Source organism: Mastigoproctus giganteus, chromosome 9, assembly GCF_048544385.1.
Source record: "Mastigoproctus giganteus isolate SK-2022 chromosome 9, ASM4854438v1, whole genome shotgun sequence".
Lineage (NCBI taxonomy): Eukaryota > Metazoa > Arthropoda > Arachnida > Uropygi > Thelyphonidae > Mastigoproctus > Mastigoproctus giganteus.
Window position 1 is genome coordinate 62,504,060 of NC_143583.1, and position 25,648 is coordinate 62,529,707.

Here is a 25,648-nt window from a genome sequence, read left to right on the forward strand (position 1 = left end):
TAAATTTCGTGTTTGTTTCAGAACCTTTATTGGGTAAAGCTCAAGCTACTATGCCGGACATTATTTCTGCATTATTGTTGCATCCATTCTAGAAAAGTATTGCTATATTCCTTCGTTTATCTGCAAAGTAAAATAAAGAAAAGCCCATTCAATATGCTGTATCAACGGATATCAGTGAAAAGTAAAGTGGTCAATAATGTCTAAAGTTTCAAAAGAGAACCATAATATGTAACTGTAAGCTTTATGTTGTTCAACGTGTATGCTGAAGAATTTTTTAAAGAAGCTACTGAGGGATGTAAAGAAGGGATAAAAATTAATCAATACTGTAAACATGATGAGATATGCAGATGATACTAATTTGCTAGCCAGTTCTGAGATTGATTTATAGTCATTAGTGGATAGACTAAATAGAATCAGTGAAAATTTTGGTGTGATGGTAAATACGAAGAAAACAAAATCCATGGTGATTAGAAAGAAAGAAGCACGAACAAAAATTGCAATCAATAATGAAGAAATTAAAATGGTTAAAAGTTATCATTATCTTGGATATGTGCTGAGCGAGTACTGGGACCATTCTATTGAGGTTCGCACAAGAATTGAACAAGCACGTGCTGTCTTCCTTATAATGATGAATCTTCTATTCTGCAGTGATCTTACTCTTCCTTTAAGAACAAGAATACTTAGATGTTATGTCTTTTCTGTCCTCTTTTATGGAGGACCTGGACACTGACAAAGAAGACCCAGAATAAATTAAATGCGGTTCTACAGACGAATGTTAAGGGTGTCGTGGACTGATAAGATAAAGAATGATAAAGATTCTGATAAGATAAAGATAAAGAGATCATGAGACGAATGAAGAAAAACACAGAAATAACTAACGCCATTAAGGAGAGGAACCTAAAATATTTAGGACCTATGATGAGTAATGACAAACATAAGATGTTGTAAATGATAATCCAGGACAAGATCAATGGAAAGACAAGTGGACGGAATTGAAGGAAATCTTGGTTGGCCAACCTCAGAGAGTGGTTTGATCAGGCGAACGAGGACTTGTTTAGGGCTTATACCTCACGTAGGTCCATTGCGAAGATGACAATAAACCTCTGCAAAGAGACGGCACATTGAAGAAGAAGAAGAATTTTAAGCTTAGGTTGAATTAAAAAAAAATAGTCAAGATAGCTCTTTATTTAAATGGCTTCAAATTTTCCTCTTTAGATGGAAAATTTGAAAATTCAATTCCATGGATCTGTATTTCTGTGTGAATCTTGTAGGAAAAATTAGACATTTTACCTGTATTCTAAGTTTGTTAAAACTTTTCTTTTGAATGTAGCAATCCGGTTATCATTCCTTCGCGTAACAGAGACATGAGACCGGTATAATCCCAATAGCTCAATCCGAACAGGCTATCAGGAATAATGTACTGGAGAAAGATCCTTCTCGCTATGCAGTTGTTCCAATGTATCTTGAAGAGGATTTTCAAGCAGCTTGCTTAGAGAGTGAACTTCTTCTGGGTCTGATTTTAATTATTCTCAATCTTTGACATAAGACGATCTTCATTTTTTTAAGTTAGATGAAGCGGTCCAAATAAGATTTACACGGCTCCATCTAAAATTTATTTTAGATAAATAATAATTTTTAAAGAAATTTGATGAGTTGATCCTTAATTATTGGGAATACGCGCCCATTTTTATAAGAAATTCTTTAAAAAAGTTACAATTAGATTAAAAATTTTAGGAAAATACTTAACTTTCCTTTTTAAAGTAAATGTTTCTTCGTTGACTTTGTAATGTTGAGGAAACTCTACATGCAGAGCATTGAGTACCTGAACAAATTACTTATTTACATACGATGGTTCGGAATCAACTTTAGAATTCTGTTATCTATTCTAAAAAGTAAAAAAAGTTAATGTATGCAGCGCGTTATATTTCAGACATTTGCAAATAGTAATAATTCATGATTTATAACAAAAAACACGAACAAAAATCAACTACTTCTATGTGTGAACAGAGAATATTTCGTTTTTGCTAGCCATTCATTCCTCCAACCAGCACATGACAATAAACAACAGCCACTGCTTCGGCTTCAATATACATTATATGGAATTCTCTGAATTTGCTTAAAAGGTTTTTGAGACAAGTGAAGCAACCAGGCTGTAAAAACCAGACTCTAACACCCTCCCCATCCCCCACTTAGACAAGCATAACCTACCTGCCTGTGACATTTACTGATAAAGACAACCCCCAAATGAGTCTGGCCTATTGAAATGGGTTTCCCGTCCAGTCAAAATGTTTATATTAGGTATTCCTTATATGTTATTAGTAGTATGTATGTTCATGTGTATTATCTTTATGTCCCTTTAAATTTATATTCATTACAGATTAGCACATAGTTTAAATATATATTTTATATTGAAAATACTATTGTAAAGGGCAGTGTGGTAAAAAGTCCACTAAACACTCACCTTTCCTTTTAAAAAGTCATCTACTATGGGCAAAATTGATGATGAAAATCCGTCATGAATATAGTAAGGACAATGCGCGCATCATGAATATATGTTAACGCAATAGTGCTATAATTTTGAATTGGGAATGCAAGAATAAATTTCGATTTCATGTATTAAATATTTCTTTTTATTATTTAATTATTTTTAAATAATAACAAATAATAGTAAATTGTATTATTTAATTATTATGTTTATTCCTGAAGTTATTTAAAAGTAACTATCGTTGTACTTGGATAGTGAATATTAATTTAATTTATTAACGGTGAATTTAATGGAAAAAATTTAAATTTAAATTAATTTTTGGGATGCACAGTTGAAAAGTAATGTTCTGCATATAGTGGTGGTCAATAAACAACTTGGTGCTTTCAAATAAGTGTTTTAATTAATTTAAACTATCTAAATTGTTAATTCCCACTTTGACGCAACAAATAAAAAGTTAATTTTAATCTAATTTAAAAATTAAAACGTAAATAAATATTTTAAAACTTTAAAGATTCAGTAATGGATTTTTCACGTCTTGTAGACAAATTATTCCCATCGCCTGTCAACGAATATGTGAAAAGAAACGGAGCAAACTGAATAAGAAAATTCAGTTAGCAAAAAATGGAAACAAAAATAGAAAAACCTAAAAAATGTGCGCTTTTGTGAGCATGCTAACTCTTGAAATAAATATATATAAATGAGCGTAATAACTTCGTGTTAATAAAACTCCGTCCTGTAATCTTCCATTAAATAAAAATAAATGCGCAGTTTATGGCAGCTACTTCTATTTTTGTATATGTATGCGCTCATTGCTGTCATATTACTGGTTTCGTAATGGCCACACTCGCACTTTTCCACTGGTCCAACCGAAACCAGAAGTGACCTGCCAGTTATTTATCATACACCTCTTTTCTAGAAGCTCTTTATCCGTATGTGGCACGCATTCTCGGGCATTGAGAAATGACTTCATGAGTTATCCATTACGGTGTCACCATTACTTACAGGTTACTTGAATGGAACACATATGGAGTTGCCTCCCGGAATGCATATTTAGGACTGCGTTTGATACTTTCCGCCATATTTCATGTGCACAACATGACATCTGAACGATCAAATGAATTTATTTATATATCACACCTATCGAGATCATTAGGATATATCATGTAACGGAAAGATATAGATTTCGATATTCCTCTTTGCCATTTTGTGTTCAAGCTAGTCGAAAAGAAATGGAGTTAAACATTTTATATATTGCCTAAGTTTTGATATTTTTTTGTATTATATTTATTTATACTCGCTGACAAAAAAAAATTAAAAACCTCGTGAATTGGCCTCAACAGGCAATTAAATGTACAACACGAAATATCAGTTGTCACATGGTATGATCAAAGGACCTTTGGGATTCTTAGTCGAGCGCTCTGATTTTCAGAAAGTTGTTATTGTGGAAATACGTTTAGAGGATCCATTATTGAGAAAACAAGATAAATCATTGGTATGTCGAAAGCAACCAACTCAAAAGTATAAAAGGAGAAATTCGGTAGAAATTTGGTACTCCATGACCGAGAGAACGTAGAAGTTTATACCGAATTGTGCGTCAGAATAAAATGTCCCGTGTGCAGCAAATGATTGCAAAATTCAATTTAGGCAAAGAAAGACCAATTTCCAACCGAACGATGCGACGGGTATTGAAGAACGAGAGATTTGGTAATCGTGTGCTTATAACAAGCCCACTTCTTTCTGTAAAAATCAAAGGATTCGACTGGAATGGTGCCGCCTACGCTAAGGCTGGACAGTGTACATAGAACAGGAAAACATCGTGTGCCTGACCAATCTCGATTTACAGTTTTTTGCAGCAATGGCAGGGGTTAAATTGTGAGTGGACCACATGAAGCCATGAATCTAGACTATCTCATGGGCCACCACTCAAGCGGGTGGTGGTGGTACGCGTATTTTCTGCTGGTACAGACTGGGCCCGCTTATACCGTTAAAAGGTCGTTTTATAAGCGGTTGCTATCGACGATTTATAAGCGGTTGCTATGGCCTGAACAAACCCAAAGCAGAAATCACAAGACAAGCCTGTAGTAGGTACTCTACAAACGAGACCAATGAATTTTTTCTAGTGATGTAAGAAAAAATTAAAAGGAAAAACTGAAATTAAATCATCGTTCTCGATTGTATTAATGTTTAAGCATACAGTAATTACTCAATATTCAAAACAGCAGGATATGGAGTAATGAAAATCTTCATATTTTTTATGAAATGCCCTAAAAAATTAGGGTGTGCCCCGCCGTTTCAAAAAAGTGTCACTGAATATAACGAAAGGAGTCCGTGCATGTATTCAAGAAAAAGGTTGACACTTTCGATAACTGTTATATATATTTTTTTAAAAATAATTACTATATCATTGTACTTATTGTAATTACTCGATTACATAATCTGATATCAAACATTTTACATAAATATATTTTAATGACTGATATTTGGGTTACGAGAATTTTGAATGACCCTGTATTAACCAGATGGCCATTTCTGAGAATATAGCCCTTTCATTTCTGGTATACACTGCCCTACCATTAATATCCGGACACCTCCATATGTAAAAAGAATCTTTATTTACAGGAAAACTAATAACGTGTGCTGAGACCGTTAGCCTTCATGACAGCGTCTAGTCTCGAGTACTCTCAGCCAGTTTTTCTCCGATAGGTTCCCCACCATTCGACCTTTAAACAGGGACCACTTCAGCTCTGTTTTTTGAGACTTCTCTCCTCACACGCACTCGTCCATTCAATTCATCTCAGAGGGTCTTTATCGAACTAAGGCCAGAGCTCTGGGCTAGCCAGTCCAGCTTTTCGAAGCTCATGTCTTAAAGCCAATCTGACACAATGCGAGCAATACGACATGGAACTTTTTCCTGCTGACACATGTGGCCTTTCTCGACGTGCTATGACGATGTAGATAATGAATTATCGTCCAGGACGTCTAGAGACACCTCATCATTCGTGGTTCTATGCAAAACAACCAATGGTCTCAGGCCAAACCATGAAAAACAGACCCAGGCCATCAGGCTTCTTCCGCCAAACTTCATTATTGGTACGATACAGTCCAACAGGCAGCATTCTGCAGTCTCCGAGCATGTAACACATCCAGGCACGACTGTCAGACTGGTAGACCATGCAGCGTAACTCTTTACTCCAAAGTACAGCTTTCCATTTATTTTGCGTCCAAGAACGGTAGACCATACACCACAATAGACAGTGTCTGGCACAAGCCAGATAACAATGGCTTGTGAACTGCTGCACGACTGTACTAATGTACGCCCTGCCCTAACCTGCGACAAAGGCGACCTGGGTTCCGAACAGACAATTCTTTTGGAGGCTCTCCTGTCATGTTCCTCAGCTTCGTAGATTTTTAGTGACAGTTTCCTCACCAATCCTCTTCCATTTGAGGGATCACATCAGCAATCGTCGACCTAAGGATTTTCAATGTCGTTGAAATTCCCGGTACAAACTGATTTCTTGTGTGTCACCCTATTATCATTCGGCGCTGGAAGTCCATGAAGTCTGGAAATCTAAAACATAGTACAACTGTTTAATTATTTTTTTCTGCTTGATCTATATTTCTGGAGCAATTGTTCTTAAACAGAAAGCGAAGTAAAAGGTAATTAAATCTGTATCAAATAAAAATCAAAAAAGGAAAGAAGCGTTCCAATAATTTGGCTACAGATTTATAAAAGTAACACCAAACAAAGGAAACAAGTTTGTCTCTCCCTAAACATTGCGAATATCCGTGAATAAAGAATATTGTAATCTCTTACAATATTCTTTTCACAAATCACGCTTTGTTGATCTTGTGGCACAAATAACAGCGCCCCTAATGATTAAAATAGATATGAAAATATTTCTTTCCTAAATAGCGCAGTGTCGTGACACAATGCATATACATAGAACGTTCTACGGACGGATGATTTGCAACAGGAAACATTGACCTGGCCATTACGTTCTTGGCAAAGCATCGTAAGAAAATAAAAAGAAATTTATTTTGCATTCCATTTAAACTGCCAAAGGGATGTCGATTGTTATTGTCCCATTCCTTTTATTTTACATCGTAATTTATATAAATGTGCAGCAAGCGTGGATATTGCAACGAGACTCCTTTTTCTATGCGCAGATGCTATTGCTTGCAGTTTTAGAACTGCTGCGTTACTATATTGACCATTAAAGATAATTGGACCGTGCTCCGACGATGGGTGGCAAGCCATATTTCTCTGCACTCGACACATTTTGGGGTGTTTATGAAAGTGGTGATGTCCAGCTTCCGAGTTCGTCTGTACGCTGTTGTTCGCTGCGAAGCTGTATGTCTTGTGCATCATCATTCGCTCCTGATGCGACCCCATCAAAACACGAGTAATTTTCTCAAGATCAAAAGCAACAGCTCTGAACCTTAGCCCTGTAATAACACAGCAGACGATGCATTTACGTTTCGAGATAAATACAAACGCTCATTATCAGAATGATGTATTCTTTCGTTGCGATATTTTTACCGGGTTTCACTGCGTTCGAAATCGTCACTAAGGAACCATGAATTAACGATATAAGTGAGGTATCTGACTGTTCTTTACTAAAACTGATATTTACCACTAGATGGCCTTGCGATCAGTGAATTCCTAAAATTACCCCCCCCCCCCCAAGCAACTAGGCGTTCATTTTTCTATCATCTTTTACCCTCGAGGAAATGGACGAATATTTTAATGCCTTCTAGGAACAAGGGAAGGGCCCGAGGACCACAACAATGTTTCAAAATGGAGACGAAGGCGCTGCGATCGAGAATTTACACAAATGTTCGCTGTCAATGCGACACTTCCACCATTTACAAAGGCTCCAGAGTTTCGCCATTGTCCTTTTGCTCCCCACTCTTCTATCCATCAACAATGTTCAACCACAGAGCGGTGAGTAGCGTTGAGACTAAAAGCATACTGCCCGGCCCTCTTTTCTGCTTGAAGCACTCAAGAGTGTTCCACAGGGGACGAAAACAGCACAGATTTATTTGCCTACTTTAGCAAACGGCGTGCCTATTTCCATTCCCATGCAGCTCGCTAGAAGACAGTTCTCTGGATTTATTTTGGTGCAGATAAGAGTCTCTTAGGCCCTTCTTTCTCCCTCTACAGGGACATCTCCAGTTGTAACCTAGAAAAGAGAGACAACGAAGGCACCGTGACCTGAGAATCGAACTGTTGCTGCATTCTTTGCTCTGATGTTATCAACTTAAGAAAAAGAACTGACGATTTTCTAGAGAACAGGTCGAGAAATAAAAAAATAAAATAAAATAATAAATAAATAAAGCAATTTTTATCTCCCAAGTTATGCTTTTGATTATATTTCTCTCATATATATTGTTTTTCTTTTGGAAAAGTCTGCTGTGTAGTAAACAAAAGGAAAGAATGCAGTCTTTGAATTACAAACTGGTATGTCGAGAAAGAATTAGTGTTTTAATATTAGCTTTTTCAAATTACGTACTGTTTCAAATGTTTTAATACTGTTGTCATAGTAACTAATGATGCGATTTAGTAGCTATGTTAACTCAAACAATCTCGTTTTAATACGTGTATGCATTTCATTATTACTCATTAACGCTTGACAAGAGGAGGAAACAAAACCAATTTTACAGTTTTATGATCTGAACATGCAAGGTCATAAACGTCCTCGGGATGGCTTCTTAACCCAGTAACCTTTTGAGACGGAAACAGGGGATAATCACCCCGTGGGCTGTAAACAGAGACACCTAGTTGGTTTAATCAACACTACTTTAAATAATCAAGCGTTTGCTCAACAGCTTTGACTTTACAGCTAAAGGAAGGATTCTCATTAGCAATGTTAGGAAGGGCTCCTTTAGGAATATCGAAGAGGTGAGTGTAGTTAGATTCTATAAACTGTAAAAGGTCGAATTACTACGTCTACTATGCTTTAATATTATAAATAATGTTTTTTATCTATTATTATGAATACAGCAACAATTCGCCGATCTTTTGTTGGATGTAATACCTGCGGAAGGTTTCAGTATTGCGTATCGGAACGTCGTGTGATAAACACACTTATTTTTCATACGATTTCTCACTAGTTTTATGTGTTTTAGTATCTTGTCACCATTAAACTCAAGGTGGGCTTGTCGCTCGGCGATACCATCATAACATCTTGCTTATGGACCATGTTAAAATATTTGATCATCTTTTATTGTATTTTTTCTCATTCCAGGAGACTTTCTTTATTCATTACAACATGTCTTGGATTATCTGCAAGCGTGTCGTGCGCAAACGTCCCATTAATGTCGATCACTAGCAACGATACAAGTGCAGTAAAGAGAAGCTGGAGCCCAGAGCTTCCGGAGCTAACATCTCCCAAAGCAGACCGTAAAATTGTTTTATTACCACTGCTCCTGTATTCCGAAGCTACTCAGCTTTTGCTGACAAGTGTAGCGAAGAAAGGACTGGAAGTAGCAGATAACTTGTTTGATAAAGTGGAGCCCCAACTGGCACAGAAAGGTACAGTGACTCAGATAGAATAATTGTATTATTTCAGTGGCCATCCTTCAACTATGTTTAAGGAACGCGTACATATTGGACCAGTGCCCAACATGCACGTGTATTCCTTCATTTTATGGAATACACTATGAAGAAACAAGATATTGTATCCTGAATATTTCATATCGGCCTGTATTCTGACGTAAAATGTATAACATCCGACCTGTCACTGCGTGGCAGCTCTTTATCTTTCAACAGAATTTTTTTTAAAAGACTTATAAATTTACTTCCTTTACTTCTTTCGCCCAAAAATGGGATGGTGCATCGCACTGGGGAATACCGATAGTTATGGATAAAAATTAATCACAAAAGACCCCGTTTATATTCTAAAAAAAGAATGATATACTGCAGTGTAGGATCACGCGAACATAGATTATCAGTTGTAAGGTGAACTACGAAAAAAGATTTATGGCTTTGGTTCAGCTGATAACATCGAAGTTTTGTAGTAATTCTATCAAATAACTGGTGTATGGATAGTGACAATTTGTTATTTTAACTGAGATCTTCCAGGCCATTACACTCTGACCACTGTTATGGCCAACACGCTTAGCTATACATTAAAATACGTCAAGCTGGTATATGAGCTCTTGTTAACATCATGATAGCGATATATTCGCCTCACTCCTGTGTTACCAAATACCGGTGACATTAACGAGCCAACAGGGAAGTAGGTTTCCCGTGCACAGGTTATGACCCGTTAAATCAAGTAGGCCTATAATTTCCACGCCATGAGAGACGCAACTTACAACCCAGAACCGAGTTATTTGATTAACAAGTGAGTAGCGTATTCGACGAAAGGGAGGAATACAGCCAGGGAAATTTATTTAAATCTACTCTTAATTATATTGCTTAACGCTCATAATTTTTAACCTTTCAGGAAATTCCCCAAAAGATTAATGGACCAGAATTAATCCTTACTCTTAAAGACGAACAAAATACCGTACGTTTTGAAAGTCTTTAATATATCTGCGTGAATATACATCCATCTGTCTGCCTCCTTTTTTTTTTACAATACCTATTCAGAAATTGTGATCATTAATATTTATTGACACAGTCAAAAACAAGTAATGTACGCATTCCATTTTAAAGATACCACAGGAGTCAAAGACTTTTATATTGGCCTAAAAAAAAAAAAAAAGTGTTTGAGGAAACCTCACCAGGTGATCGACAGCTGTGAGTGAGATTTGTGAAGGTGCAAAGTTGGGCCAGAACCACGGGAAGTTTGTAAATCCTGTGTCCAAGTTGGGCCACAGGTTGTTGCTCGAGGATTAAGAGCCATTAGATGAATTCTTGGAAATCAGACATCAATTGAAATCAAGAAAGTTTAAGAAGAAATCTGCTCTGTACTTATACTCTGCTTCGTTCATATCATTAATTATAACAAATTTCAAACTCTAAATTTTTATTGACAATGAGAAGTATGCTCTTGACAATACTTTATTATTGTTGTTAAATTAAATGAATCTGTGCTAATGTGTGCAGCACTGTGACTTCGTATTTCAAGCATCGGAATAAATGCCATTATTTGACTGAGCTCTAAAGAAGAATGATTACTGACCCGATTCCTCTTTATATATATAAATAAACATGATTTTTCATCATCATTCGCTCTTTTCATCTTTTTCTATAGCCTATATTGTGAAGGTGTCACTGGCGAACCGAAGGCACGGTAATCAGCCATCACAACCGATGTGGTGACAAATGGATCTCAATTCAATGGAAGTATCTTTGGGATGAGGTTGAAGAGCTGTACGATGTGCAGATCCTATGGCACACTATAGATGGCCATATTCTCTGATAATCGCGTGACATCTAGTGCAGCCTCAGGTAGCAATTCGTCCATTGGAAGATACAACGACCTACTATGCAGCTGGTCACATTTAGATGGTTACAGAATGTAGTTCAACATACTTTCTCATTGAAAGCGAGTGTATGTACTGTTCATTTGTAGTTAATTTGTGAAATCTTATCAAAATAAGCAATCGACACTTCTAACTTCAATTCATTTGTAATATGGTGTATATAGCAACGAATAATTTCTGGAGAATAATATCAACTGGAGAATCTAGACTATATTTTCCAAAAGAGCGGTGGTTACGGTCACCGCTCTTTCTTAGACATTGCGTGGAAATGGCCTAAGTTCGAATTCCATCTTGATGGATGGAATTCGAACTTAGGCCATTATTGGTTTTGTTCATGCCCTCTTCATTTTAGTCGAGCTAAGACTGAATGCTTATCTCATCGTTGAGGAAACTCAAGTTTTTCACTCGCTAATAGACGCATCCACTGTACATTAGATGCGATTTACAGTCACAAATATGCAGACGCATCACGGCCTTGGTTCACCTAAGTTAACCAGTATTCAACACAAGTAGCCTCCAGTTAATTATACAGTCTTTAATCGCACAATTAATCCATGCTTGAAAGTAATTGCAAATATTCGTTGGACGATAAATTCCTTTTCACCTGGCAACAACTCTATTGCTTGTTAAATACCTCTACAACTTCAAACCGCAATGAAACAAGAAGGAAACGCATGCTCAACACGATGGAGTGCAGAGAGAAAGAGAGAGAGAGAGAGCCTCTAAAAGCACTTCTTTGCTATGGTCATCAGGCACAACACCAGCCGTTTCTATGACAACCATTTATTGTAAATTGACTCCTCATTTCCCCAATTATCCGTCGATCCATTACTATGACAAGCAGTTACTATGGAAACGAAAGCCACAGATGACAGACACACTTGCATTTTAAACAATACCACCTTGTAAGATTTATTGACCACAGAATCGTATAGAGGAGAATGTTCTTTGAGGAAATTTGCTATTTTGTTATTCGTTGTTATTTCATTCCTTTTACCATTACATTCATATGATTAATGCGTATGTGTTTGTGTGCGTGGGTGTGTGGGTGTGCGTGCAAGCGCCCACTTGTTCGCTCTTCAAACGACTTTAGCAGTTCTTTGTGTTTTCTCATATTTCAGGAATCCACCTATCCAGTGATGATCCTGCAGCGTATGTGGCAGCGTTTTCCAAACTTCGTCCACAAGGTAAAAGACTGGCTAGACAAGCGGTGGCTTCGCTGGAGGCTACAAGTCTGCTCTCCAAACAGTAAGGATTCTCCTTGTGTACGCCTCAATGCCCGTATTATTTCATGACCTTAAAACGAGGGTCTCTAAACACGTCGTGTTTAAAGAAATATGGATGAATCACTACTTCCCTATAAAATTCACTCAGTGTCACTTAATAAGCTTTTGATCGGCTCTGAAGTGATAAACTGATGCAGATGATCAATCATTTCCAGTATAAATTCTAAAAAGCCGAAGAATTTCTTAAAATCCACTTATATATGTTTTTTTTTTTTTATTATTATTCGAACGGTTAACTTTAAAAATTAAATTAAATCAATACGCTTTTCAATAATAAAAAACTAATGATCGATCTTAGTAAAGAATATTGATATCTTCTATTAATAAAATATTATTCAATTTATTGCATGAATTAACATTCATTTTAATCAGATTTGACAGTTTGATTTTTAACGCAGGTTTGACTTGAACAAAGACCAAATCATCCACGGCCTGCAAGATGTAGACATGAGCATTACTACACTGGGAGACGATTGCCCCTACTGGTTTCTAAATAAACAAGCGCCCTGTCCTGAAAACACCCTTCGATACAGAAATGCCGATGGTAGCTGTAATAACTTGGATAATCCCTTCTGGGGTCGAAGTATGACTTCATTCATAAGGTTTTTACCAGGGGATTATGCTGATGGTAAGTTTCCATTTTTGTTAGTTTGCACAACGAAGAAAATTATATGTATATTATGTTTTTTTAAAGATAGACTATGTAATTGCACACAAATTTTCAGGCATTGGAAGTAATGGAACACCACATAGCTTAAATAGTGTTAATTTGTTCTTTAAATACAATATTTAAAGAACAAATTAATAAAATCTTATCCCGCCTTTGGTCTCAATACCAGCATGGATCCGTCGTGAAATACTTTTGATCAGTCCCTTTTAGAAGGCAACAGGACTTTGTATTCCTCCCTCCCTCAGTGCAGTCGCTAGTTGAAATATAGCAGAGGAGGCGTATTGGCAGTGCCTTAATCTGAAGCTGCATTTCATCCCAGAGGCATTCGATTGGATTCAAGTCCGTTTCTCTGGGCAGACCAGGAGAGTTTCTGGACTTTTCTGAACCAACCCAGTTTTTTCACTATTCACTGTATGGAATTCGAACATTATTATACTAGAACATGGAGGGAGCCCGACCATGAAGCTTCTTTGAAACATCACTGGGTGTTTCATTCGCTTGTTTGTGATGTTCCTGCTATAACCTGCACAGTTTGTAACATGTTCCTGCTTAGCATACATCTGGTTACTACTCTTCGTGCTTAAATTTTCTTGGAAGGGGTGTCAATACTTTTCAAAGGGCAATGTATATACTTCTTCATGTTATGATATAAATATATAAGATTTTCGAAATATTGCAAATTTTTCAAATGAATTAATTTTTAGATTCGAAAATTTGTAAATTTTCTTTTCGTAGGCATATCCGAACCCCGAGTATCAAAGAATGGATCTCCATTGCCGAATGCACGCCTGCTAAGTTCAATTTTAATACAAGATGAAAATCGTCCGTCCTCCAGAGCAACGCTAATGTTGATGCAGTGGGGACAGTTCATAGACCACGATATCACTCACAGTGCTAACACCATCGGATTCAACGGTACAAAAATCCGATGTTGTGGAATTCCTAGCGAGCTACGCCACCCATCTTGCTATCCCATCTCCATTCCTATCGATGACCCCTTCTTTCAAAAGTATAATCAGACGTGCATGGAATTTGTAAGGTCCAGTCCCGTGCCCAGAGAGAAGTGCGGATTAGGTGAGTGACACTTCGTCCATCTGCTCTCTCTCTCTCTCTCTCTCTCTCTCTCTCAATTCTTCTATTTAAAACTGTTTAAATTATAATTTTATTATAATAATTTTACGCTTGGCATCGCAAATTGCATTAATTTTCGATTTCGCATTAGCAAAGGTCTTTTCATCTGTTTTGGCAATTTTAATGAGCATCATGGTCTCTTTAGTATCTTCCCTTAGCTGAAACCACATAACCGGATCATTCCTTCCTTTCGGTGCGATGTTCAAAGACCTAATCGGCTTACTACTTTCAGACCCTTTTCCCAGCTGTTTCTCCGATTACTTATCACCTAATCGGGACCATGATAACGTTTAGTGACTACAGGCTGGTCGTGTTTGTCATCAGAATAGCTAAATGCAAGTTACTGGCAGGTTAGGCACAATATTCTTAGTGACTTCCCTTTCGTATTACGGCCGCTTTGTCTCCTATCTATCTCCCTAATCCTCTTATCTTATTTAACCAGGCATGCCTGGAAGATGAAAGCTTAGACTGCTATTTCCATTTGGACACTCGAGCTCCTGGAATTATTCCCAATATGTTCGGTGTTAGGAAAATATATCTTAATGGACAAGAATTTAAAACAGTATTTAAGACATTTTTATCATTCATTTGCAGGCCACCAGGAGCAGATAAATCAGGTGACGTCATATTTGGATGGTTCCAGCGTCTATGGATCGTCAACAGAGGAAGAAATCGGTTTAAGGAACTTTTTCAGAGGTGAATTTATAATAAGACGCATAATTGTGTGATATGAGTGGAGTTATTCATTCAACTAAAACTTTATTTTAGATAAACAATATTCACTAAGATTTGTAAATCTTAGATTTACAAATCTTAGTGAGTGAGAACTGAACACGATGACTGATATCCTTCTGCTCAAACGTCACACACAAGTGTCTGAAAACAACTTTCTCTCAATGTTTCTAACTGGCTAACGATGTTACATTCTCTGTTCGTTTAGTAAGTTAATGATGTTAGCGATTCATGATTTGATTTGATTTTCTCCTTTCCAATAGACTCTCAGACTGCATTAGGGTTTGTCAACTATGTGGAACTCGGCTTTTATGTTGGTTGTTCTTTCTGATGGCAATTACAGGAGGGTTGTAAAAACTGCCTTATACAAGGTTACTAGAAATTAAATTAGAATCCTTCATTTGCGCTTTCCTGCCATAAAACAAACTCTGCTAGAGCGATGGTGCGTCTATAAGAACTATACTCATGTTCTTATTCAATCAAAAACTCCATACGTGTGGCATATAAAAAATTCACAGAAACTAGGGTGTCTATGCAAAAGCTGGTGGATAATTACGCCTTTAGAACTCCTGGATGTGCATTAAAATCTGAAAACCATAATGAAAAATCTCAGAGGAATATGCTGAAGACTTAATTCATGTATTACTAACTAAAACCCCTCCAAGAACATTGAAACTCTGTAAACATGGAGCTCAAAAACCCTATTTAAGACATTAAAAACTCCACACGACCATCATAAGATTTTTTTGATAAAAATAATGGAGTGGGCAAATATTTCAAGAGGTCTCCCTAACTTCGATAGACCTCTTTCTACTGATTTATATTAAAGTGTATGTTCACCTGCATCAGACAGTATCCAGGCTCCAAAGGACTATGCATACTTTGCCACTCTAACTATTGACAAAAACACAGCCAGCAATGGCAAATTGACTTGTTATAACATTTATTAAGTAAAAAAAAACAGTTTAATTTATTAAATTAATGACTAAATTGTTATATCGTTAGAGTTTAATATTTTCTTGAATTTCTTTCAGTTTTCCTTGTTTCTTAAATTTTTACATTTAAAATTTTAAATAAATTACGTCATGATTTTAATTTTCGGGAGGGAAATGAATTTAAAACATTATAATTAGTAACAAAGTTTTAATGTTTTTAACTTCATTAGATCTTCGAAGTGGAGAAGACCTTCTTATAAAAGGAAAAGGCTTATTAGCATTATATTATTAATTAAAGAGATTAAATTAGATTAAATTTAAATTCATTAGATTAAAATTCATTAGATTAAAGATATTATTAGTAAGAATATCAGTATTAGTATTATTATCGGCAAAATTATGCAAGGGTGATATCACTAAGGGTGATATTGCTGGCTGTACACGTTGGCACTAATGATATTAAGAGTAGGAGATCGGCGGAATTACTTAACAAGTACAGATCAATATTGAAAAAAAGCCGTGAGTTAGAGTTGAATTTGAAGTTGTCTTCAATACTGCCCAGACACGATAAGAGGGAGTATATGATGAGAGCCTTGCCGATCAATTCGGCCCTGGAAAGATTGTGCAAGGCTCAAGGGGTTGAATTTTTTTTCAGCCTGGTCTGCGCTTGTTAACAGGAGAGATTGCTTCTACAGGGATGGGATACCCTTAAATAGAAAGGGTGCAAGAATATTTGCTGATGCTATCGAGGCAGTGTTAGGTGGGTCGTAAAACTGCTAGCTTTGGGGATACAAGGACTAATAGTTTAACAGTTGCCACCGGCAGAGGTGAAAATGATTCTTGCACTGCTTCTATTGGAATGCAATTGAGCAGCAGTCTGGAAAGCAGGGCAATGGAGATTTCCAGGACTGCTGGGAGTCATAGTGGAACAAGTAAATACATGGGCTGTGTTAGGGTAACTAGAAGTAAAAACAGGGGCATGTATACTTGCATGTACACCAACGCTAGGAGTATAGTTAATAAATTTAATGAGCTTGAAGTGCTAGTAAAGACATCAAAGGTAGATATTGTTGGGATATCAGAGACGTGGTGTCACACAGATATAAGCAGTGCGGAATTGGGATTTGAGGAGTACAATGTGGACAGAAAGGATAGATAGCATAGGAAGGGAGGAGGGGTTATGCTGTTAGTTAAGAAACACATAAAATTTGAGAAAGTGCATCCAATTGATATTGGTGGACAATGCAATGTTGAGTCTGTTTGGTGTGACATATGCACTGGGAAAGGAAAATTAGAGTAGGTGTGTGTTATAGACCTAATTAATCTGATGAATATAATGAGCAATTGTGCAGAGAAATAGAGTGAGCCCTTAAATCAGTGTCTTATAATGGGGGATTTTAATTTCCCAGAGATTGACTGTAATTTGTGGGTTGGTCATCACACACACTAGCAAGGCTTTTGTGGATTTATTGGGTGATTGTTTTCTACATCAGCATGTTCGGGAGGCAAATAGAGGGAGTAATACTCTTCATCTGATTATCAGTAGTGATTCTTAATGCAATCCCACGGTGGCAGTGATCAGAGTGTGCTGAAGTGGGATTTACTCAAACAGGTAACTACCATCAGGGGTAAAGGGAAGGGTTTTTGCTTTCGTAAAGGTGACTACGGTGGTCTGAGACAGTATTTAAATTCTATACAGTGGGACCAACTGATGATGTTAGCAACAGCAAATTGAAAATGGAAAGCATTCAAAGAACTTATCTTGGAAGCTACTAGGCTTTACATACCAATTAAGAAATATTGTTCAAGGTTTAGGCCTAAATGGATGTCAGATGAACTAATGAGACATGTGGCAGAGAAGAAAAATGCATGGGATACATACAAATTAACACATGACACAGAAGCCTATGATAGATACAAGTTGATATGCAACCAAGTCATAAAGGAGGCAGATTACGAGAATATTTAGAAAATGATGCAAAAAAAACCAGCAAAGAGTTCTTTACAAATGCAAACTCTAGACGGAAGGGGATGAATCAGATTGGTCTACTTGATATCGATGGGTCAACTGTTGTTGATGATCCTGCTCAGGTAGCTAACAAACTAAGTGAATATTTTGCATCTACATTCACACATGAGGAGTTATTCAGAGAGGGGAATGCGAGAGGTGTATTAAACTCTGGTAGTAAGCTAGATAATCTTGAAATAACTAAGACTAAAGCGGAGGAGAAATTGTTGAAGATAAACATAAGAAATGCACCTGGGGTGGATGGAATCTATCCAGTTATATTAAAGGAGGCAGCAAAGGAAGTAAGTAAACCCTTAGCCATAATTATGAGAGCTTCCTTGTACTCAGAGGAGGTACCCATGGACTGAAAATGGGCAAATGTGACCCCAATCCACAAAGAAGGATCAAAGGGAGACACAGGTAATTACAGACCTGTTAGTTTAACTTCTGTTCCAGTGAAATTAAAGGAGGCACTGGTTAAAGAAGCGTCGCAGGATCATCTAGATACAGCATGGGTTTGTTAAGGGGAAGTCTTGTCTGACCAATTTGATTGGATACTAAGATGTAGTCACAAAAGAACTGTATGCAAAAAATAATTTTTATATCATATATTTGGATCTTAGAAAGGCTTTTGATACTGTTGCACATGGAAGACTGCTGTACAAATTGGAACAGTGTGGCACTAGAGGCGAATTGTGCGATGAAGCGGAACAAAATTTGGTTTGGTGGTTTGAAGTTTTAAAATTAAGATGTTCGATCGGATTTAAGCCTGGTATTCGTGCCGTCCATGACAGTCGTTGGATATCTTCAGTTTCAAGATATTCCTCCACCACTTGAACTCCATGTGGTGTTGTCGTGCCTGAAAAGGAAATCTCGGCCATTTTACCCCCAAAAAAGTCACACATAGGGTTCGAGGATCTGTTCTCGGTACTTCTGCGCAATTACGGTACTCCTATCTAAAACATGAAGAAAGGTGCGGCCATTGATTATTATTTCACCCCACAAGAGAACATCACCTCCACCGTAAGTATCCCTTTTCCTGACATTGGAGGGATGGGACCGCATTTCTCTTATCTCCAGATGAAATAACGCCCAGAATCTGTTTGTAGGCTAAAACGGAACTCATCAGAGAACAGGACTCTACTCCATTTGTCAGGGCTCCAAGTCACATGTTCATGGCACTAATTTCGACGAGCTCTGCAGTGGTTTGGGGTTAATGGGATACAAACCACTGGCTTCCTTGCATAGGGTCCACATGAAAAATTTCCAGCATTCTGGTTGGAAAATTTTTCATCTGTGGCCGCAGCAATCTCTAGAGGCAGTTGATGACACGATATCGTTGGATTCCACCTTGCTGTTAAAGCCAGATGGCTGTCTGTTCTAATTGACGTAGCCCTCGAGCTACCTTGGCCAGTTATTCTTGTAATGGTTCCTGTCTCTTGAGCTGCTTCCATAGTGCCGAGCGAGACGACACATTAAGCCAACGTGCTACTTCTGCCTGCGACAGTCGGCTTTAGGTCTTCCAACGGCCCGCCATTTCAACGAATCATCTAAAAGAATTACCTTGCCATTCTGAGTACTGCAGATGTGGCTGTCCCACTGAGCAAGCCAAAACACGGGAATGAAGTAATATGGTCGCAACTCGTGTTTTTATAGGCATGCATAATTTGCATAATGTGCGGCTCTGTAAGGTGTAGATCGATGTCTATTGGATACTACGAATTTGCATGCCAGAATGCCTATTGTGTCAAATATTCGCCTTCGTCAATACTGATCACAATAAATTATTCATGAAAATATTTTGTTCTGTTCATTTTGTTAGGTATGCGTACATCTTCTGTCGAAAGATTCTGTCTACCTTTGGTAGACAGAATCCTTCAACTCCTGGTGCCTTGTTCACTATTAATTATACTATTTCGCAACTAGGCCTTTCCCAATTATCAAAAAATTACTCATCTTCCCATTAGTATCAATATTAGGTAGACTACTGGGTATTCTTAACTTTAAAAACTTCCTCACATGTGAATGCGGATGAAAAAAATTATTCAACTTATCTACTATCAGTTCGTGGTCATCTATATTTTTAACACAGATATCAAGTGAACGAATGTGCTTGATTCATTTCTTTTCACTTCTAACATTAGGGAAGAAATCCTTGTTACTCTTCACTCTTAGCGAGGACTTCTCGTTATCTGTCTTAGTATGCCTAATCCACGAATACCTTTAATAAAGGTATTCTACTTGTCTGTAAAGATGTTCGTTACACTCATTATTATGCGATCTATAACACACACACTCCTACTGTTATCTTTGTTTTCTCTATGTTTATGACACACACCATACTGATTGGATATAGTTATTTACTGGATATGGTGTTGTCTTGAATCTAATATTCTTATGATGTCTGCATTCTTCGACTTACCCATTACCTCAAATTCATCAAGTTTATTAATTATACTCCTAGCATTAATGAACAACATGTGAGGGTCTGCATTTTTGTATTCATTGTGACTCTAACATATCCCATGCAGTTGCTTATAGCAATACTTTCTTCAAGAATTTTACTTCGTTTTAGCTTCCTTATCATTTAAAATATTGCTACCATTGGGACTCATTAAATGTGTACTTTTTGACCCATATCATCGGACAAGCGCGTGTCTATATAATACCATTGGCTGCCTAACAACAGTTTCTCCTGAATCTTTAAGGCCTCCTCAATGAGATTGACAAAGCCCTTTGCACCACCTTTGTTTAAATGTATGTCTTTAGGTTCCTTTTACTTATAATTATAAAATATTTACAAGTTGATAATTCAAGTCAGTAATTTAATTCAGTAATGTTTTAGTTAAAATGTTTAAAATGTTTTAGTCAGTAATGTTAATTCAAGTCAGTAATGTTTTAGTTAAAAAATTACCAAATTTCTCTTACCAAGGAAGACTGCACGAAACATCATTTGATCGTAGGAAGGCTTTGCTTCCCACCGCAGTACACGGAACCATATCAGATTGTACAATCCGAGATGAAAGAAATTGTTTCCAAGCAGGTTAGTTGGTTATCGCTTACACTGTTGATTTGATTTGTTTTCCAAAAGAGTACCAAAAATAAAGCATCTAATGCATGCTGCTTTCATGTCAGGTGACGACAGGGTGAATGAACAACGTGGGTTAACAGCTATGCACACGATCTGGATGAGAGAACACAACAGACTGGCATCTCGACTGTCAATTATCAATCCTCATTGGGATGATGAAAGAATCTTTCAGGTAACTTGTCCTCTGTAAGTTTTGACGTCATCTGGATAATTTCCAATGAATAATTAAATTTTATTTTTATATAAAAAGTTATAGTTAAGTATTAAAAATAATTTTAATACTTTTATTTTTAGTGAAATAATTTTATAAATATTAAATTAATGCTATTAATTAATTTGTACAATTTAACTATTTTCATAAAATTTATTTGACTCAAATAAATTAAATTTAAAATTAAAGTTCTTTAGATTTAAAAAAAAAAAAACTTTGATTTAAATTTAAAATAAATATTTTATTTTAAATCGGCGTAAATACTAAATAAACTTAATAAAATAAAATTTAATTATCTAAAATAATAATTTATAATTATAAATTACAATTGATAATTATTAATGTGCCGTGGTTATCATTAAAAATAAATTTTATAATTAATTGGTAAATCGAAGAAATTTAAAAATCAATAATAATGTGATTTAATTAGTAATTTACGATATTCCGATACTAATAAAAATGAAAAAGAAAACTATCCATATTTGACATTGGCATTAACATTGATCCAATTTAACATTGACATTAATTTTCAAATTTTTAGGAAACAAAAAAAATTGTTGGTGCTATGTTGCAGCATATCACTTTTAGTGAGTTCCTGCCTCTTATTCTTGGTGATGTGGTTATGAAAGTGTTCCAATTGCAGCTTCAACAAGATGGCTACTTTGTGCAATACAACTCAACCGTGAATGCAGGGGCTGCTAATGTCTTTGGGTCAGTAGCATTCCGTTTTGGCCATAGTCTCATACAAGGATCGCTGGACAGATACACGCCAGACCACAGGATTTTTTCTTTGAGTAGGTAACCATGACGACAGCTGCGTTCCTTTCAATAGATAACTTTACCATTTACAATTTTATCTGGTATACCTGTTCGTAACCTTTTTTCAATAGTTCGGAGCATTACTAACTCATAGCAAGAAAAATTACACAACAGATTCCTAATCATCGATATTTATAAAACTTCTATAATATATGCAATAATAATTTCGTTTCAGACACGCCTTTCCGGTCCGAGTTATTCAAGCCTAACTCTCTGTATGGCGAAGGTCAAGTAGATCGAATCTTACTTGGCTTGTGTAACCAGAAGTCCCAAAAGGTAGATTCTTCCATCACATTAGAGTTAAGGAATCATTTGTTTCAAAGAGATCATCATTTCGGTATGGATCTATTTGCACTCAATGTACAACGAGCAAGAGATCACGGAATACCAGGATATAATGCGTGGAGAGAGTTTTGTGGCCTTCACGTTGTTCGAGAGTTCAGTGAACTGCAAGGACTGATGAATGAATATTCTATTAAGAATATACAAGTCTTATACAGGTAACCATTGTGTGTAAAGGAATGTGTACTAGATATAAAAAAATATAAAAAACAGAACTATTAATTTTCCTAATAATAATAATAATAATAATAATAATACAAAATGAAGTTATGCTAAAACGCAATTATTATGAATAGCTACTTAGATAATTTTGCATATAACCTTTTAATCCTATTGGCTTCCAATAATCGAGATTATATACTTTTTGTGCAGAAACCATTTACATTTTAAAATAAAATTACAAGTTAGATCAATGGTGTTTTTATAAGTAGTGGGGCCCTGAGTCTTAGAAACCATGAGAATTCTTTATAATTAAGTGCAAGTCAAAAAAATAACAAAATATATTTGGAGGCTCCCCCTCATTATCTGGAATCCCCGGCACTTGCCGAGAGAGCCCATACGGAAAGACAGTTCTGATTTACATGATAACTGAAATGAATTTTGGATTAACTATTCTCTGTTTCATTGTCTTCCATACCCTAGGCTAGTTGATGATGTGGATCTTTTTCCTGCTGGACTAGCAGAAATGCCTGTCATTGGTGGGATGGTTGGTCCAACGTTTGCTTGCCTTATAGCCCATCAGTTCTATCGCTTGCGCCATGGAGATCGATTCTGGTACGAAAACAGAGGATTCGACTCTTCATTCACACTAGGTGAGTTTTTATTTTAAGGATACTGAAAAGAAATCAGAAATTGATATTTTTTGACATTTCTGAATTTCAGTGTACAAGGCATCCTCACAAGACATCAATTCCTTTGCCTCTGTATTTATATTTTAAGCGATGCGTGAAGATACTTGTGGAAAACCAGATTAACTGAACCACTATCTGTTATTTTGGAATAAGGATGGACAAGTATATTCTTCTCCTCCTCCTCCTTCTTCTAGATTTTGGGCTGCGTTACTTTTACATTATTAGCAGACACCATCATGTACCAATCTTTTAAGGTATCGGCTCTCTACAGTGTTGTGATTTTTTTCCTATTGGCATGTACTAAATATAACCTTTAATACATGCATTCATAACAGCGCCGTCCATTGTTCTTTAATACGAAATATTTGTTCTCTCAATAAAAAAATATATCTGTTAATTTAAAATAGTTAAATTTTTAACTCCTCAGTATTAAACGGAGATTCCTTTCATTTTTCAGATCAGTTAGAAGAATTAAGAAAAGTATCTTTGGCCAAAATATTATGTGACAATATGGATGACATTACAACTATACAGCCAAAGGTCATGCAACAACCTACTGCAAAAAGGTCAGTAATTTCCAGAAAGGAATAAAATTCATTCTTATCTTTACCACTTAATATTCTTTCAGCACAGCTTGAAAATGGTGGCTTAAAATTGACGAGGTCCGTTGTAAAAAATTGAGGTGATGCTTTTCCACTATAAATGTATACTTATGTGCATCCCGATGAAAAGAACTTTCCCGTCCTATCTATCTTTCCGATTTGCTTTCATTCAGAAAACAATCTTGCTCTTAAGCCCTACTCCAACACATCTAATTGTTCCCTTTGAGGGTTGTTCCACAAAGAGCAAACCGGTGTCATGATTATACAAACATCGCTTGGAAAAGATTCGCCATGGGGAAATCATGTCTAATCTTCACAAAGTACTATGCACCAGCAAAGTGTTCAATGTAGAAGCTTATTCATACCGTTTCATTCTTTTCTCATAAGTATTATGTGACTTCATCATCAAGCTGCAATGAATCATGGGATCCATTCCTCCTTCTTCAGCTTTTACGCAAGGTCAGCATACAGAGCTCGAAACATTTGTTGCCTGCAGTAATAGTCTGTTACTTCCACTACGGCCTGTTCTTTAAATCCCTCCTCACACTTATCTTACACCGCGGAAGATGTCCCAAAATGTACTTGCCTGTTGAATAACGAACTGATATTGTAAAATTTCTTCACCCTGCCGGTTGCAGCTCTCCTGACATGTGTAGTTTAATTCTGCAGACTAAGAACAAAACATGCGCTCGACAAACTAATTTGTTTCGTATTCATCTTGCTGAGAATTTTCATTAACACCACAGCAAGCACTCGCGAGGTATACATATATTTATTCTATTTAAACTAAACTTGTGGAATAGTTACTGTGTATGGAAATTACTTGTCTTTTTCTCAAAGATGTTTAACAAATTTAATCCACAATTGATCATTTTCCATTTCTACGCATCTTTAATAAATATTTTATTTTCTCTTCTCTCCAGGAATTCACGTATCTCCTGTTCCAGCAGCAGGCTGAAGTCTATTGATTTAACTAAATGGAAAGAATAATCTAATCGGTCAAATGTGATAAAAACTAATCAATAGATTTCTCTGTAGTGTTTTAATATTTCACTATGATCAGGAGTAAAAATCTAACAGTTGATAAGAAAGAGAAAGAAAAAGAAGTAAAGTTTACTGCATCCAAAAACATATATATATATTCATAAAATTGGATTAAGGTATTATGAAGAATCTTTTTATTTATTAATTATTTATTTAGTATTATTTAGAATCTTAGGTTTCTAAATTCCACGTTGAATTCTGTCATTAGGCCCAATCAAAAGAAAATGAAAGCCAGAATAATGTGCACAGAGAATAAAATTATTTATGCATAAAATAGTTTTCACGAGAGAGTTTTCACGTTATTATTTATAAGTAGAGATCTTTTGTATATTTTCGCTTTCAGCTGTTTTAATTTATACACACTGAGTATTGTTTTGCTCGTTTATTTGTAATAATATATTTATTATGTAAAAATATTACATTTGTTCCTATATGCTGTCAGTTCATTAATTGAACCTGTTGTGTAATGTTTATGTAAATCGAAATAAAATTAAATAAAAAGATTTCTTTAGATGTTGTTAGACATTAAATTCACACCTATGATGAATCGATTTTATTAAAAGTATACAATGAATAACTAGCTCATAATGAACAAGCAAGTTTCATTGCCAACAACCAAATGTGATGCTAAGAACAACCCCTTTTGATGAACAAGAATTTTGAACATAATTATAGTTTCCTATAGGATTATACACTATTCATGTATAAACTAATAGTGCATATGGTACTTAAGGAGGATTCGCAAAGGTTTCTGAACTTTTAATAAAGCTTTATACACTCACTAGCCATAAAATTAGAAATCTTTATTTAATAGACAGTTGGGCAAAATATCTAGTAGGACAACCTTTTCGACGGATTACAGCATGTACATGTAGTGGCATGGACTCCATTAGGTGTCTGAGGACGTCCGGCTCCAGTTTTGATTATTCTTCCATCAGGATATTTCTCAGTTCCTGTATTATGGTTGGTACAAAATTGTGAAGCCAAAAATGAAGCCTTGCGCAA

The 25,648-nt window shown here is 36.1% G+C and overlaps 1 protein-coding gene across 1 annotated transcript in view; it reads left to right on the forward strand.

Annotated features, from left to right (window-relative positions):
- LOC150080284 (immunomodulatory peroxidase-like) overlaps positions 1–24,589 on the forward strand; it is a 175,469-nt gene extending 150,880 nt beyond the window's left edge. The window contains exons 5-16 of the mRNA XM_090380678.1: positions 8,734–9,020; positions 12,043–12,169; positions 12,606–12,835; positions 13,613–13,951; positions 14,603–14,704; positions 20,616–20,726; positions 20,819–20,946; positions 21,527–21,779; positions 21,980–22,304; positions 22,789–22,958; positions 23,455–23,563; positions 24,523–24,589. Coding sequence (XP_090236804.1) covers positions 8,734–9,020; positions 12,043–12,169; positions 12,606–12,835; positions 13,613–13,951; positions 14,603–14,704; positions 20,616–20,726; positions 20,819–20,946; positions 21,527–21,779; positions 21,980–22,304; positions 22,789–22,958; positions 23,455–23,563; positions 24,523–24,589 — 2,248 coding nt within the window. The remainder of the gene's footprint in view (positions 1–8,733; positions 9,021–12,042; positions 12,170–12,605; positions 12,836–13,612; positions 13,952–14,602; positions 14,705–20,615; positions 20,727–20,818; positions 20,947–21,526; positions 21,780–21,979; positions 22,305–22,788; positions 22,959–23,454; positions 23,564–24,522) is intronic.
- Positions 24,590–25,648: the final 1,059 nt, after the last annotated feature.